The following is a 15,910-nucleotide window of genomic DNA, read 5'->3' on the forward strand; positions in this document are numbered from 1 at the left end:
CAGTTGGAACTCAAGCACTGTAGCGCTTTCTTGAGAGATAGACAGGGCCTGGCAGGAGGGAAAAGCTGTAATTTTTAAACTGTAATGGGAGTTTTAAAGAGAAACCAAAGCCCTCAGAAATTAATATTGGTACAATTTCATAAAGGCTCAAGATCACCAAAGGTTGAGCTCTGCCATGAATAGAGAAAGAGAGAGGGCACACATTAACAGAGAAAGCAAGAGGTGACCCAATCAGGTCCATAGTGCTTTTAGGACAGGAGGATGAGCCACTTTGCAATTTCAAGAACTTTTGCAGAACAACATCAAGATGTCTTCAGACATCCACGGGTGAAATGAAATTATTTATGTCCATCTGCAACTCCAAATCACAGAGAGTACGTACCAGGCTTCCCTGAGAGTTGCCCGTTGTGAGCTGCCCAGTGACCCTTGACGGGAGAGGGACACTTAACATTGCAAGTATGCCCTGTTCCCAGCTGGCCTCTTGTTCCACAGCCAAATGCATAGATCATTCCTGAAGAAGGCACAAAGGCTAATGTGTGATGTCTGTAACAGAGATGGGTACAAAGTTCGGGCCTTGTTTAACAATTAAGAGGGAGGGAGAAAAAAAGAAAAAAATAGACTGCATCTTATTTTTTGTTCCCCTTGGCCAGCAGCTGGTGCAAAGCAGCATCTTTGCACTAACATCAACATTTTTTGCCACCTGATGGCGTCAGTTTATGTGATGGAACTCTTGATATCTTTAGGTAGAGGTGACAAAGAGCAGCTTGTGCCAGCACAGGGCTGGTATCAGGCTCACAGACAGAAATAGCTTAGTCATTTGCTGCTCCTGTATGTATCAAAAGGCAAAAACACAGTACCAGTGTTACCAATCCTCTTCAAGAAAGATGCTGGAAACTTGCAGCCAAAGGTGTTACTGCTCTAAAGTTTTGCTGAATTAAGATGGAAAGGTATCTTTTACCAAGTTACAATGCAGGGAACAACCCCTATGCCAAACAACCTCCTTTAAAGTGCCTTAACATTCTCATAGGAAGTGAAATTGAAATTAAATTAATTTTAACACATAGGATGCAGAAGCAAGACTAATACCTCCTATTTACAAGGCTCTGTCTCAGCATTAACCTCCAGCAAAGAAAATTTCTGACTGCACACCAGACTCACCTGCCACAAGCAATCTGGGATACTTCACTGCCCATTAGCTCAAGAACTCTTCGGGGGTTCACTTCATCATTCATGGAGTCGTGTCCCAGTTGCCCACAGGAACCTGCACCGAACGTGAACACCCCTCCACTCTGTTAGCAAATCAAACAGCATATTCTCCATTTAGGGACCCGTAACCCAGCAGAATCTGACTCCAGTTTCAATATGAACCCAAGCTTTGGCAGAGGTTGCTGGGGATTTCCAAAGGTTTCAGAGAAGAAACTTGAGTTATGATAATGCAGCTTCCAAATAGCTACCTTGCCAACCAACAGAGACTAACAGAGTTATCCTTAGGTATGTCTACATCAGACAAGCTTCCTTCCTCCACCATCACCAGATAGTCTGAAATCCCTGCAGGTTTAAACATGGCTGAGTAGCACCCATATTTCCACAGTACTTTGCATCCATCTCTGTCAGGTGCTGATCAAAAAGACTGACCCTTTTCTTTAAAAAGAAATTTGCATTTTGTTCTGATGCACAATATCACTCTCATTTTATCTTCCACCAAAATGCCATTGGATGTATGCTTGTTAGGGTTTTTTCTTAAAGCTACTTCCTTTGAATGATTCACCTGAGTCTTACTATTTATCATCATGGATTACTAACATCTTCACATCTCAGAGTAAGTGATAAAATATGCTCTCCATTTACTTTCTTTCACTGTGGTCACATGGAATACAACTACCCAGGAAACTAATGTGAAACCATCAGGCAGGACAGTGGCCAGAGTTCTCAGGTTAGCATTTTTACCTTTGTCAGAACTGCTGTGTGTTCTTCTCCACAGCTGATGTAAACAACCTTCTGAGACCGCAAGAGCTTCACGTGACAAGGGGATTCTCGGTCTGCATTGGAGACAAAGGAAATAAAGATGGGGTTTCATAAACACAAACCTAAATATCTGAGAAAATTCCTAGCAGCCTAATTTTCAGATGTGGTCTACAGGCACAAAGGAAGTTTTAACAATGTCCTTGAGTACTTTACTGCTGTTTTCCTTCTTCAATTCTTGAAAGATTTGTTCTGTCTCAAAGAAGACTGTTGAAGCATGCAAATATTGACTGTGCTTTCTAAACTCAACACCCACTTGCAGTTTGGGAAGTATGATGAGCACAGCCAAGCTACATCCACCTTCAGCGTCATGCTCCATTCCACTCTCTTCACTGATGACTGCAATCATTTGTTTCCAAAATCCTGCTTAGACCTTTCCATACGGAACAATTCTCATGTGGGAAACACAAGCACAACACATGACAAGCTAATTCCCAAGGTGTATTTAAATGCTTTCCTTCTGTTGTCATCCTTTAAGCAGATGATCCTCCTACTTGCATAGACTAATCAGTGCCCATCATGAAACGATGCTCTTCTTCATTCTGACATACTAATCATTAAAAGTGAGTCTCCTGAAGATGAAAACACTAAGCAAGATTACATGTTTCACTGATGAAAAAATAAAAGCTAAGCAGTTCAAGAAATAGGAGGCACCCTAAAACAGGTATTAAGGGGAGCAGCTGCTTACTTCATACCAGCAAAAGTCAGGTTGTCCTTGTTTTAAGATTTACCCAAGGATCTGACAAATGCTTTTTTTCTGGGTAGTGAAAACAGTCACATCTGCATGGGTTTAGAAATGAGAGTGGATTTTTCATTAACTCTACTCTGTATTTTAGCACTCTGATCTTTATTTTGACAGGAATGACACTTCTTTGCCTATAGAGTATAACTGTTTTACTAATACTGATGCAGAATACTCATGTTTGTAGACTTTGTCACTCATGTTCACTAAGTAAAATTCACACTGCCTTACCACGATTCACTTACTAAAAATATCATATATTTACTATATTGCCATGTACTGGGGATAAGCAGAGCATGATCCTTGGGCAACACGGCCCCACAGACAGGTGTCTCTTACATGTTCATTTAAGATAAGCCCCATGTCAAAGCAAACTTTTCATATATTATGTAGGTTTTGGCCAGGATAGAGGTAATTTTTGTCACAGTTGCTAGCGTGGGGCTGTGTCTTGGATTTGTGCTGTAAACACTGAGCAAGTGCTTACACAGATTTAAGGCCTTTTCTGCTTCTCACCCCACCTCACAAGTGAGAAGACAGGGGGTGCACACAAAGTTAAGAGAGGATGCAGCTGAGACAGTTGACTTCAACTGACTGAAGGCATATTCCATACCATATGACATCATGTTCAGCATATAAAGCTGGATAAAGAAGAGGCAAACACGTGGAGTTACAGCATTTTGTCTTCCCAAATAGCAATTACATGTGATGGAGTCCCGCTTTGACAGAGATAGCTGAACACCTGCCTGCCCGTGGGAAGTGGTGAATTAATTCCTTGCTTTGCTCCACACCAACTGCAGACGAAACATGGATAGCATATTCTTCAGAAGATAAAGAAAGAATATGAATCTTCCTTTGATGCCTGCATGTTGACAGGTTTCAAAGATCTTTTATTTATGACCTTCCTCACTTCCATCAACATCCACAAGGGGGGGGAACCTGTTTCAGTTTCTATTGAGTACAATAAGCCTGGCAGTGTCCGTTAGAGACTGCTCCTCTGCCCTCTCCTCCCAAGAGCGGTTACTTGAGGTTACATAAACGCTCAGTAAAAAATAGTAAATGTAAAAAAAGAGACATTAGGTCAAAAAATCCATCCTTCTTTCATCTAGGTACATAATTATAATACCTCGTTCATCACTTAGTCCCAGTTGTCCTGAGCTGTTCCTCCCCCAGCCAAACACAGCTCCAGAGAGAGAAAGGGCAAAACTGTGGGCTCCGCCTGCAGCAACCTGAGCCAAAGGGATCCCATCAAGAGACTTGACACGTTGTGGACTGGCTTGAGAGGGACATTCTTTTCCCAAGCCCAGCTGACCATAGCTGTTCTGCCCCCATGAGAAGAACTGGCCATCTGAAACAAGGACAGAAACAGAACAGCAAGATAAAATTAGTGATCAGAAGAGTAAGTTTGTCAAAATAAACAGGAATTGGTGCCAGGTGTTTCACTGCCACCAAAGCATCATAGTGGATTTTTTAATTTTTTTAATCAAGAAAGATGTTTTTTGGTAAAACAAAAACACAGCTTGAAGCCACCAGCAAAATAAACAGACATGCAACTAAGTGCAAAATACAACAGACTGCTCTAACTTAAACAGCGTAATGAAGAGCAGTCCACATTGCATACAGAAAAGTAACAGCCAAGGATAATTTCAATACAAAAATTAATCACACATATTTTTCTACATCAAGATGGAAAGCTGTTGAGTGCTCCTGCAGTCATTCACTAGTGAGACAGTGGGTGGCCTGTGTGCAATTTTTTTTCCCTTGACAGCACCAGCAACACTCTTTTTCAATATTCACAGTATCTGATCCATTTCGTAGCCTCCCATTTGGCCTGAAAGCAGTTGGGATAGGGATGTCCTTGGTTTATTACACAGAAATGTGCAATCCTGGACACTATGCAAATAACAGTACAAATCTTGGTAACAAATAATCAACATTACAGTACCTGCTGCCAAAGCCAGGCAATGCCAATTTCCACAGGAAACCTGCAGTATTGTCTGTTGGTTCAGTTTCTTTATCAACCTAAAGACAACAACACTGTTTTAGAATAAAGGTCAAAGTTATGGTTTCCATTCACATATTTGTTCTACACATACACTGTAGTTTTGAGACTGAGCAAAAGATCCTTGCAGATCCTTAAGTAACAGATGCAGATCTGCAGAGATCTTTAGACCCTTGACTACTGACTCCAACTATATTTCCTGCTATAACACTGAATCCAGCCCCTTGGAAATGGTGAGAACATTCTTTGTGTGTCTCTCACTATTCTTTTTTGGCATTTTTCATTCTGTCAGGGGCCTAGCAGTTCCTAGAAGCTACACACCTCTTCGGTGTGTTGTACAGAGAATAGCATGTGAAAGGTTCAACTTATTTCACAAATCTGTTGTTTTTCCAATGGCACTATCACATTGACATGTGAGCCACCTGCAAGTTAAGGACTGTCTTTCCACAGAGCCTTCAGCTCAAAGACTAATGTTTTGTGACTGAAACTCTTCCTTTAAATAGTGTTTGAACAATGGAGCCACTCTGAACAGCTGTCACAAACTTCTGCACTGGATCTGCAGTGGCAGACCAAATGAGAGACAGACTACATCTGTTATTAACGCAACATGATACAATAGCAAGAAGTACAAACAAACCAGCTATCTTTATTATGGTGATAAACTGAGACCTCTTATCTCTGAATTGCCTTGGACAGAGGAGTTTGGGTGTTTGCCAGTAGCAGCATCAGTATGTCCTTACACCTAACCCTAGCAGTGCTCAGACACAGGTAAGACAGGTTAAGTAGGTAAATTAAGGAAAATGAGCACTACCCTAAGTTTCTGAGCAACATCCACAACTCGAAATTGCAGTAGGATGGTTTGGTAGCTTTGCTGCTAACGGGCAACACTGCAAGAGAGTTTCAGAGCTGAACTGCCAATGCACGCAGTCACATATTTTTTTCCCACTCTTGAAGTGTATCTCTGACCTCAGAGGACTTCCTAGGGACTGGCATAGAGACAGGCATCACACAGAGCATTTCTATTTTGGTATCATCCCTTGTATACCTCCCTGTGCTGTACAAAACACGGTGGTGTTTTATACTGAGGAAGTCGAGCATGCTCTGACTTTCTTTTCCATGCCCCAAGCACCCATGAGCAGAAGGCCTGTCCAAGTCTCCTAAGGTCTTGTCCAAGTACCGGAGATGCTCAGAGAGCACCAGTACAGTACAGAAAAGGAGGAGGAATCACCCTTACGTTCCTACATGAGAAGTACCCAATTATTGCCCTTGTGAGTGAAAACAGTGCTCCCACCAACACCAGGCTGGAAGGCAAGCAACCCTTGCTGCATCACCTCCTTAAGAAGCTGCCTTAAGGAAACACAAACCTGTTAAAAATTTACCTTGGTACCATCACTGCATCTTCTATAGTGGTGAGGCCCAACTGTCCATCGCTGCCAGCACCCCAGGAGAAGAGCTGGCCCTGGTCACTGAGTGCCACACTGTGAGACTCTCCACAGGCCACATGTACAATGTGCTGCCCAGCCAGGGCTTCGATTTGCTCTGAGGAAAACAGAAAACCTCTCTGGTCACAGCATTAATCTCATGGTGACACGCAGACACCAGGTCTGGGCAAATATACATGCAAAGACATGCACTGATCCCCAGTTCAGTTTTAAAATACTTCCCACAAGAAGAAAGTGCCAGGTTTTACTGAAAATATGGCTGAGCTGAGCTCTGCTGAAAGCCTGGTCTGCAAATCACAGGAGAAAGACAGGTACACGGCCACCAAACTGAGTGACATTCTACACACGGCCTCAGCAACATAGGGCAATCAGGTTACTTAGGAACAACCACACTTTCCAGAATTGAGCTCTACTCAGTTTTGATGTGGAGATCACCCAGGACCCAGCAACTGGCAGACCTTTTAAAATATATGTGACCTTCCACAGCCCTCATGTCCAATGCTAATCAAGCCATTTGCCCCTCGCTTTATTGCTGGATGTGTGAAAGTCTATGTATTACAACACCTCTCTGTGCAAAACTTGGAACGCAGTTGAACCTATTAACCTACTACTGCCACTGTCAAAGCACTCATTAAAGCCTCGAAAAGGAAAGTAAAAGCAAGAAAGCCCTACAGAGGAATAGAACGGGAGAGGGGGGAAAAGGGGAAGGAGGGGGAAAGGGTGGGGGGAAGGGAAGAGGAGGGAAAAGAGGGGGGGGGAAGGGGAGGGGGGAAGAAAAAAAAAAAAAAAACACACAAAAAACCAAAACCACAAAGGCTCAGTCCTCTGGAAGATGACCCAGAGTTAACTTTTTTTAATCATTACATCAGGTTAGGAAATTGAGCTAGGTTCTACAACATCACTAATCTATTTTTTTTTCAATGACCAGCTATAAAAACTGTAACAAATAAGTCTTGTTCTGCTATTAAACTTTGAAAATGTCACACATCTGATGGGAAAACTCCCTACAAGCCAGAGAGAATAAAGTGGGGTTTTTTTCCTTCCCCGAAGAGATACAAGTATTTCAGGTGGATGAAGAAAGATTTCACCGTGTAAGCTACAAGGCAGCCTATTAAAGCCCTACTTGCCTGCAACATGAGAGGCAAGGATAGGCAGATGTCATACTGTGATTATGACACCCACAACAAGGGCATCCAAAAATCATTAACATACTTAGCAACAAAAGCTTCATAGTGATCAATCTAAATGTCTTGAACTTCCCTAGGAAGGCCTGCCTTCTAAGAGTGGGAGTTCAAAAATCAGAATCCTTAATGGATGTTATGGAAGAGAAAGGTGACAATTTTTAAAGTGTGTATTCTAACAGTAAAATGGTACCCAAATATCTATTTCCTTTCACTTAAAGTAATTAATGACAATGGAGGTGTACTTCACAACTAAAAAGCATATAAACATCATCTAGGAGAGCTTGGGCACTGGGCCTGCCTGCTGTTTGACCATCTTTTAGCCCTGCCATCCAGTAATGTCCTTTGCCACAAAAGCATGTGTGTCTCATTTGCTGCAAAAGGACTACTGTTAGCTGACCCTGAGCCATGAGAGCACACTGGAGAGGTGACAGAATGACCAAAGACCAGCTACAACTGCACAAAATGAAGTTTCCTGAGGCATCAGGAGGCTGTGGGAAAGGACTACCTACAAGGGTTTTACATACTGGGAAACAGGAGAGACATCCAACAGGTTTGTAAATTCAGAATGACTGCCTCACAGACTCCATCTTAAGTTTAACTTGGCAACGCAAATCTGACCTTGCTGTGTGTGCCATCCCAGAGGACCAATAAATGCCAACTTGTTCTCAAAAGCTGCCATGGCACTGAAAGCCATCAGTAACTGCACTGTTTACTCAAGAAGCAGCATACAGCCTCACCTGAACCTACTGGATGACCACAGATAGAAAACACATGCCTATCGTGGAGCTGAAGATTTCTGCCTCAGGAAATGTACACATATGGTCCATCTCACCATAGCAGATTCCTAAAACACCGTCAATCATAGCTTGCCTGTGAAGTAATGAAGACACGTAAATGCCAAACAGTTCAGGTTTTACATGCTCACATGCACCTCTTTCCAGAGCTGGAAAAAAGCCAGCCTTCCCTGGGGGCACAGACTGCCGATGCAGTCCAACGTCAGGCTTGCCAAGCCACCAAATGTACCATCACTCTGCTAGCGTGAGTAGTATTATGAAAGACATCTGATAAAAATTTCTTTGTTAACCTCACACCTCTCCCTTGCATCAGACTAAGGTGTTTTATTGGTTGGTATACACTTATTTTAATTTCCAGAGCCCCATAACGCCATTATTTGTTCCTTAGAAAAGGTGCATCATTGCACTGAGACAAAGAGGGCAAAGGGTGAAGGTTATTCTCAGTATTGTCTTTAGTAACTGACGAATACCAAATGGAGCTTGATAGGCACAATTATATACAAAGCTAAGCAGAACAAAACCCTGAAAGCAACAGGGAAGGGCTGAAGGAGTTAGGCAATACAGTATTTCAACATGTCATAAAACTTTCAAAAAACCAAACAAAACAGGTTCCAAGAAGTACACATTGACACAATCTTTTCTTTCTGAGGCCATCAACTGTCTCAAAACAGCATCAATGCTTGGAAATCATTTATCAGTTCTCACAGAGTTCAAATTTTCATTGCTCTTCTGTCTATTTTGACTCATGGATCCCAACATAAAGAGATATATGAAGGTTTGCCTTCTTTTGGTCCTAATCTTGATAAATCTTTTTATGAAACACACATTGGATCAAAGAATGAGGTCCAATCAAAATGCCTTCAGGACAGTCCTTCTTTGAATGGTGACAGCTCTGGTTCCCAAGACTGCTCTTGCATTTTCTCGTCTGTCTGTGGTTCAGGGGATACTCCAGAAGAAACTGAGGACAGGAACCATTTCTGTAACTCAGCTTGCTGACAGCCAGTGCCTTCAGCTTAAAGTTTTGGAAATGGCAGCAAAGCTGAGCCATGAATGAGAATCCCTAAAAAGCCCACCTTCAGTCCAAAGATTCACTACTTAAAAAGCAAGGCTCACACTTTGTCCCCTCAGTGTTGGGAAGCTACACAACAGCTTCAGTAGCTGCAACTGCTGGAAACAAAAAGCACTTGGCTATTCTGCACTGATTAGTTGCACAGGTAATGAATAATTAATTAGCTTTCCTACATACAGTAACTTGGTACATCCCATCTACATACAGCTTCCAGCTGCTCACAGTACAGACTAGAGGACATGGCAGAATCCTACACTCATACCAGGACATACATGAACAGCATCTAATGGCCTCTGTGGTCTGAAAATGGCATAGAGAAAGGATTGTCCCTGAGGTCACACCTTCAGTGGTAAAAGCTCAATTTATTCACTGGTAAGAAGCTGTGGTTTCGAAAAGCCTTAAACTCTTTTAGCCTCCTTGGACACCTGACCAAAATTGCTCATTGCTTCCCCATCTTGACGATAAGCAACTCAGAGCATTTGCTCATCTTGGTTGCTGCTGTCTGCTAGGAAAGTGGCCACAGACTCTTCACGATAGGTGCCTTGCTACCTTGTCTGGATAAGAAAGAGGTAGTGGCAGAAACATAGGAGAAGGAAAAACAACTTTTGGCAAGAAATTCCTCTGTGCTAAATGATAGCAGCTGGAAAGTCTGAGGACAGATGAGTCAATTTCTTTGCATTGCCATGCCTGTTAATACAGCCCATGCCCACGGTGAAGATGCCTGAGCACTGCACAACCAAGATCTAAAATCCTTAAGCATAAAATACAACATTTTAATGCACAAAGCAGCTGAATATTTAATCAGACACCAATAGCAACCTAAAACTTCACTCATATGGTCTTTCTGTTCTGAGTGCTGAAAAGCCTTAATTCTTCCAGCAAAGGAGGTAAGTTCTCTCCCTTTGGAGCTGAATTACGCCAGCACCTTAAAGCACCTAACAAGGTCACACTAAAAGCACTAGCACTTACAGAAGCCTAATCCAGCAGTCAAAAACTTGCTATTGTCTTCAACTGGTACTATGAGAAAAACACTATGTCCCAAACTTAGCAGTCATCAGCATTTCATTAAATCACAGCAAAAAGACAAGTAAAAAACAGCAGATCACTGAGCTCCCTGACAAGATATTTTACACATTAAGCAGGAAACCTCAGCTGACTTATTCCCCAGTCTCCACTGGCACATCCTGGAGATGTCTCTGTATACAGACATGCCAGCTCTATTTCCAGATTATAATGAGCTTCAAGATTTCAGTCTGAATGGTTTTAATAGAATAGAAAGAGGAAAAGAGAAAAAACAAAGTGCAGCAACTTAAGTACTTGCAACTCAAAGTGCACTAAGAGAGAAGTAAACCAAAGATTTCTCCATCCCCTTGCTTTGTCAGTGGAACTTCAACATTGTCACAGCTATTCAATGCTTATGGCAGTATTAGCAGGATGAGTACATTCACCAACTTTCCCAGGAAACATCATCATTAATTTATTTAGCATAGCTACTTAGAGGCTTAAATCTGAGAAAGGCTGGTTTAGTCATTTAGCATTGCCTTCACTTTATAAAGCTGCTTTCGGTCACGTCAAGGCAAAAATCTAAGAGTAAGAAATGATAGAGCACCATGACACCTCACTTTGTCTACTTTGCCAGCCACTCCCTCTCACAGCTGTGAAAGCAGATGTCTACTCTGAGAAAGTAAAACCCTTCCTCAGACACAGCCATAGAAAGCCTATGACTTCCTCAAATCACTGCCTTTTGTCTAGTGGACATAGCCTCTCTGAGGAGCCATAGGCAGACTGGCATGGGCACAGCCACATGCTGCCAGCAAGAAAAGGCTCCTGGAAAGGACTAGGAAGGCAGATAAGGCTTTGGTCCAACAAGCCTTGGCAGAGGGAAGAAGTCACCTTTGGACCCTGAAGGAAAACAAGGGCAGGCAGCTCCTTCCAAAAAAGAAAGACACTAAGTCTTGGGAAAGCAACACAGGAAAAATGCATGTTCTCTTCAGGTTACTGCAGAGAGCTGTAAAGGTAGTCACTCAGCCAGGCTTGCTGACCACTGACAGCACAGAAGATGTGGGTGAGCCATGACAGCTGAGGAACTCCCAGTGTCCACCATGCACATCCTGGCAAATGCTAGGGCTCCAGGACAGCAACTCCAGTGTGGGTGGGATGCACTACACTTGAGTTTCATGCTGAGAATGGACATCAGAAGCAGAAGGAGGAATCAGATGGGTGGCTAGAGATACTGGATTTGATGTGCTGGTACCTCACAGTGCAAAGCTGTATTTCTGCCTAAGAAACGCCAAGAAAAGCCAGAGCAACCTAGAGAGCTGTGACAAAGGTGGATGGCAGTAAGCAGGGACAGGAGATCAGGGAAAAGGAAGCATAAGCCCTTCACTACAGTCCATCACAGCTGCATGGACAAGTCCTATGGCAACTACTGAGCCAGCCTTATAAATGTGAAAAAGTAAACCAGCTTAGAACTGATAGCTCCATTAAGCAAACCCACCCTCCAGCACAGAGAGGAAGAGAGATCTGTTTGTTTCTTCCCTGCAGTGCTCCCCAAAACACAGCACCACTCCCTTTCCCAACTGCCTGAGCACAGCCCCTTCCTGCACACATACTGACAAACCTCTATGGATTTAAGCCTCAAAGATCCAGGAACATCTACAGCCTGCAGACTGAGTGATGGGGCCTCAAGGTGAAGCACCTCCAACTCCCTGCAAGACAGGCACCAATGTTGTATGCCATACAAACTGTAAATGAGCCACATGGGCTTAATTCCACTTTTGGCTGCTGGAAAGGTGCTATTTTGGCATCTTTCACATTACTGGAGCAGTTTTGCACAAGAAGAAGCATTTAGCCTTCACATGAGCATTTTGTAATTTCCTCTAGGAGGAAGAATACATTTTCTAGGTAGCTGCACTCAGCAGAGTCACTTATGGCAGCCCCAGGCTTTGATGAAGCAGCATGTGATTTTCAAAAGCACTTGGTGTGCTCCTCACCACTTATTTCAAGCCTGCACGGAAGGACAGAGCCACACATTCCCGAAAGGCCACACCTGCACACTGCAGACTCAGTACAGCACCCCTGCCCTTGCTCTCAATGACATCCCCATCACCTTCACAAATGCTGCTTGAAAAATGTTACAGCAAAGAAGAACTGTGACTGGGAAAGGGAAGCAATTAATGAAGTCCTATTAAACATTTACAAAAGTTTATTAATTTTCTCCACTTTAAGACCCGAGGAACATTCTGGAAAAAGAAAATAAGAGCATCTGTGCATTCCTTTATGGTGAGTTTATACGGGCAGGCAGCTGTTTAAAAGGCAGGTCAGGTGTTAAGAGAGTAAGCACAGGCACAGCTGTTTTCTGCTAACAGCCTCAAGTGTCAAAAATATTGTATTTCTGAGAAGAAAAAGGAGTGTCACAAAGATCTTTGAGATTAAGTCTTCTTTCCAATATAACAAAAAGAAGAGGACTGGGCTGCTTAATACTGACTGAGTCAAACTTCGACTCTTTATTATAGACAGTTATGCATCTTCTGGAAGATTTGGTATCTACAGACAGAGCAAGAACAGGCATGAGCCAGAATCAGACTTGGTCTTTTCATGCAACAGTTACACACTGAAAAACAAGCCAAACCTTTTTTTTTATTAGGCAACAGGTCATTCATCCTGAAGACCCTACACACCCTTATAAGTCTTCAAGATTAAATCATACAGAATGCTTTACATTCGCCTTTACCAAACTGAGTAGGTAGCAAAGGCACATGCCTGCACACAAAGGATATTAAGGCAAGGGAAAAGTCAGCCTTACTGAGGAAAAGCACTCAGGATGCTTTATCAGGAAAAAGAATATAAAATTTGGAGTTTGTGAAGAGAGGTTTTTTATTTCAGATGTCTACTCAAAGACCATCACCTATAAAAAAGCTGCCTAATATCTGCATATCATTGTCTGTGGCTGTGTCACAACACATCTTCAAGACAAGAACTGTGAACTTCCAGCATCAAGAGCAAAAACACTGAAATCTCTCCTGGAAGCTGGGACTTTCAGCCCTACTTAGGCATTCAGCTTAGTGAAGTCATTACTTTTGCCCAGCACAGACAACTATTCTGAGTATAAAGATGTTGGAGCGTTCAGAAAATTTGTATTTATTACCTCGTTTCTTTCCTGCCCTCTCCCTTTACCTCACCAGACACACAGCTGCCCACCCGTTTTATCCCGAGCCAACCTTTCAGCATCAGTATAGTTGCAGAAGGTGACAGTCATTAGTTCCACACATCATACCAATAGCAGGGGTTTGTGCTTCTTCAAAGCCACCCACACACATAGTCTCTCTTTTTAATGCACCTTCAGAAAGCCCATGAACAGTACACAATACAGATATAACAAATACAACCACAATAAATGCAACTTTGGTTTGCTAAATTGAGCTACAAATCCACAATTAAAGGACAAAACACTGGTCATCCCTACTGCACCTCTGCCTTTTGAGACAAGAAACATTAAAATGCTCCCTCATATCCTCAGTAAAACAGGCTGTACTGAATCTAAAAAAACAGTATCTTGCTTCCCTGGCCTCACTCTTGTTTTCACCCCTCAAAATGAAATCAAGAGAGACGCTTGGTTGTTACAATAGTACATTTTTGGAGACAGCACTTTGGAGTTATGTTACAGCCATTTCAGGTTCAGATTGTACATTTCATTACTGACAAGAAAGCTGAAACATGATTTTCATTGGTTTAGGTTCTTCTAAAGAGCCTTATTTCTCCTCAGTTTGAGGTCTAACAATCCTCTGAGAATGCAGGGTTAGGAGAAGTCAATTCTCATGATCTGGACCATGCAAGCCTTAAAACAATTCACTGTAAATATTTAGAGCCAAACATATCTGTGCAATACACACATATTTAAAATAACTAAAGGAAAGCACTTCCTTTGATTTTATTTCTCATCCGACCATATGCACAGCATTACTAAAATGAAGTCCTTTTTATGTTCAGCCTTCTATATTTTAAACCTAAAATTACACTGGTGCCCAAATTCCCCTAATTCAGCTGAGATGGACACATGATGACACAAGTCCATGATGCTGGATGATGCTACAGTCACCAGTCGAGGCATTTCAACCTCAAACAGGTCAGATCCTCTGAGTGATCAGAGGGAAAGGGATGAGTGCAGGCTTTGTCCAGACCAATGCCTACAAACAGGGCCACCAGGCCTCTACTACACCTTTTACAGCACATGGCTCTGCTTTCAGGGTGTCAAGAAAGCATGATGAACACAAAACAGGACCACAGCACTTGGGAAATACTGCAACAGCTGCATGCTGAGCCTCAGCTCCAGGCCCAAGCAGAGGGGCCAACTGTCTCAGATTCTCTGTGAAAAGCCTGCTTAGTGTGATCTCCTGGCATTATTGTTCTTTAAGTTCTTTGCTTGTTTCACTCCTCATGCAAAAGGGGAAAAGTAGGAGAACTAACCATTCTTCTCCCACTCTTAATCAGCTCTCAACCTTACCTATTCATTGCAGCAGCTATACCTCCTGACCTGCAACCACACACTTCCAAAGCTGCTTCCAAAACAAGCCCTGCCACCTCTCCTTCTGATCAACCAGGGCCACTGGGCTGACTTCTCACCCACCAGGAATAGGCTAAAAGAGGAAGATCCATACAGACTGTCCTCCCAAGCAGGTCACACATCTGAATTCTCAGCTGTTACGGGTTTATGATTAGCAGGCATGCCACAGTGAACACCAAGGTGTCTGGTCACAGACCAGAAGTTCAGCACACGTGCTGAAGTTCAGCACACGTGAATTTATGTTTGAACAGAAAGGCCACGGTGCAGTGAAATCCAAGAGACTGAAATCACATAGTGGTGTCTGTTTTGGTGGAGGTTTATTCCTGCTTTTTCAAAGAGATTGACCATAACAAAGGTGTTTCTAGCTCTGCAGCTATGAACAGATAAATTCTGCAATACAGAAGCAATACTACCCCTGCATCTTTGCATCCATAAGAAATTTGGTTTTAAAACAGGTTTTCTCTGCTGTATGACACCAGAGGCAAAATTCGAGGCAAATGGCACACTACATATTTTCCTGTAATCCTCTAGATACAATAACTACCAAACGCCAGCTTTTCTCACTAGAGTTAAATCAAGTTCAAATGACTTGCAGAAGACAAAATCTCTAGACCAGAAAACAAATTCAGTAGCTCAGATTTCAGCATGTTTTTAAGCTTTACAAATGACTAACAATCAGATAGCTATTTCACACTCCTCTATAACTCATCCCAAACCCCAAAGGCACCTTAGCCTTACATACCTCTGCCTGTCTTTTGTTTCCCAGCACAGGCATGCACATTAAGATAAAACACACTTATGTAAGAACCACCACAGAGAGTCAAAACATCACATCAGACCTGAAGAAAAAAACCTAAGCCAATGACTTGGCTGAAGAAGTGGGAAATTTAGAGTTACAGAGAATTCATTTGTTTCCTAAAACTATTGTAGCATAAAATTGTCGCTTTTCATCACAGACAAAATGTATGTTAACACTAACATGGACTTGGACTGGATGATCTTGGAGGTCTCTTCCAACCTGGTTGATTCTATGACTAAATGATGCTCAGGAAATTAATGTCCAGACTTATTTTGCAGAACATGTCACAGCCAAGA

General features: G+C 42.5%; 1 protein-coding gene across 1 annotated transcript in view; it reads right to left on the reverse strand.

Moving 5' to 3' along the window:
* HERC3 (HECT and RLD domain containing E3 ubiquitin protein ligase 3) overlaps nt 1–15,910 on the reverse strand; it is a 92,926-nt gene that overhangs the window by 21,516 nt on the left and 55,500 nt on the right. Inside the window, exons 28-33 of the mRNA XM_064149406.1 lie at nt 6,143–6,302; nt 4,707–4,783; nt 3,888–4,109; nt 1,948–2,039; nt 1,159–1,289; nt 383–543 (exon numbers count right to left, since the gene is read on the reverse strand). Of these exons, the coding sequence (XP_064005476.1) occupies nt 383–543; nt 1,159–1,289; nt 1,948–2,039; nt 3,888–4,109; nt 4,707–4,783; nt 6,143–6,302 (843 nt within the window). The remainder of the gene's footprint in view (nt 1–382; nt 544–1,158; nt 1,290–1,947; nt 2,040–3,887; nt 4,110–4,706; nt 4,784–6,142; nt 6,303–15,910) is intronic.

The sequence above is a fragment of the Pogoniulus pusillus genome, chromosome 9 (assembly GCF_015220805.1).
Source record: "Pogoniulus pusillus isolate bPogPus1 chromosome 9, bPogPus1.pri, whole genome shotgun sequence".
In the NCBI taxonomy this organism is placed as follows: Eukaryota; Metazoa; Chordata; class Aves; order Piciformes; family Lybiidae; genus Pogoniulus; species Pogoniulus pusillus.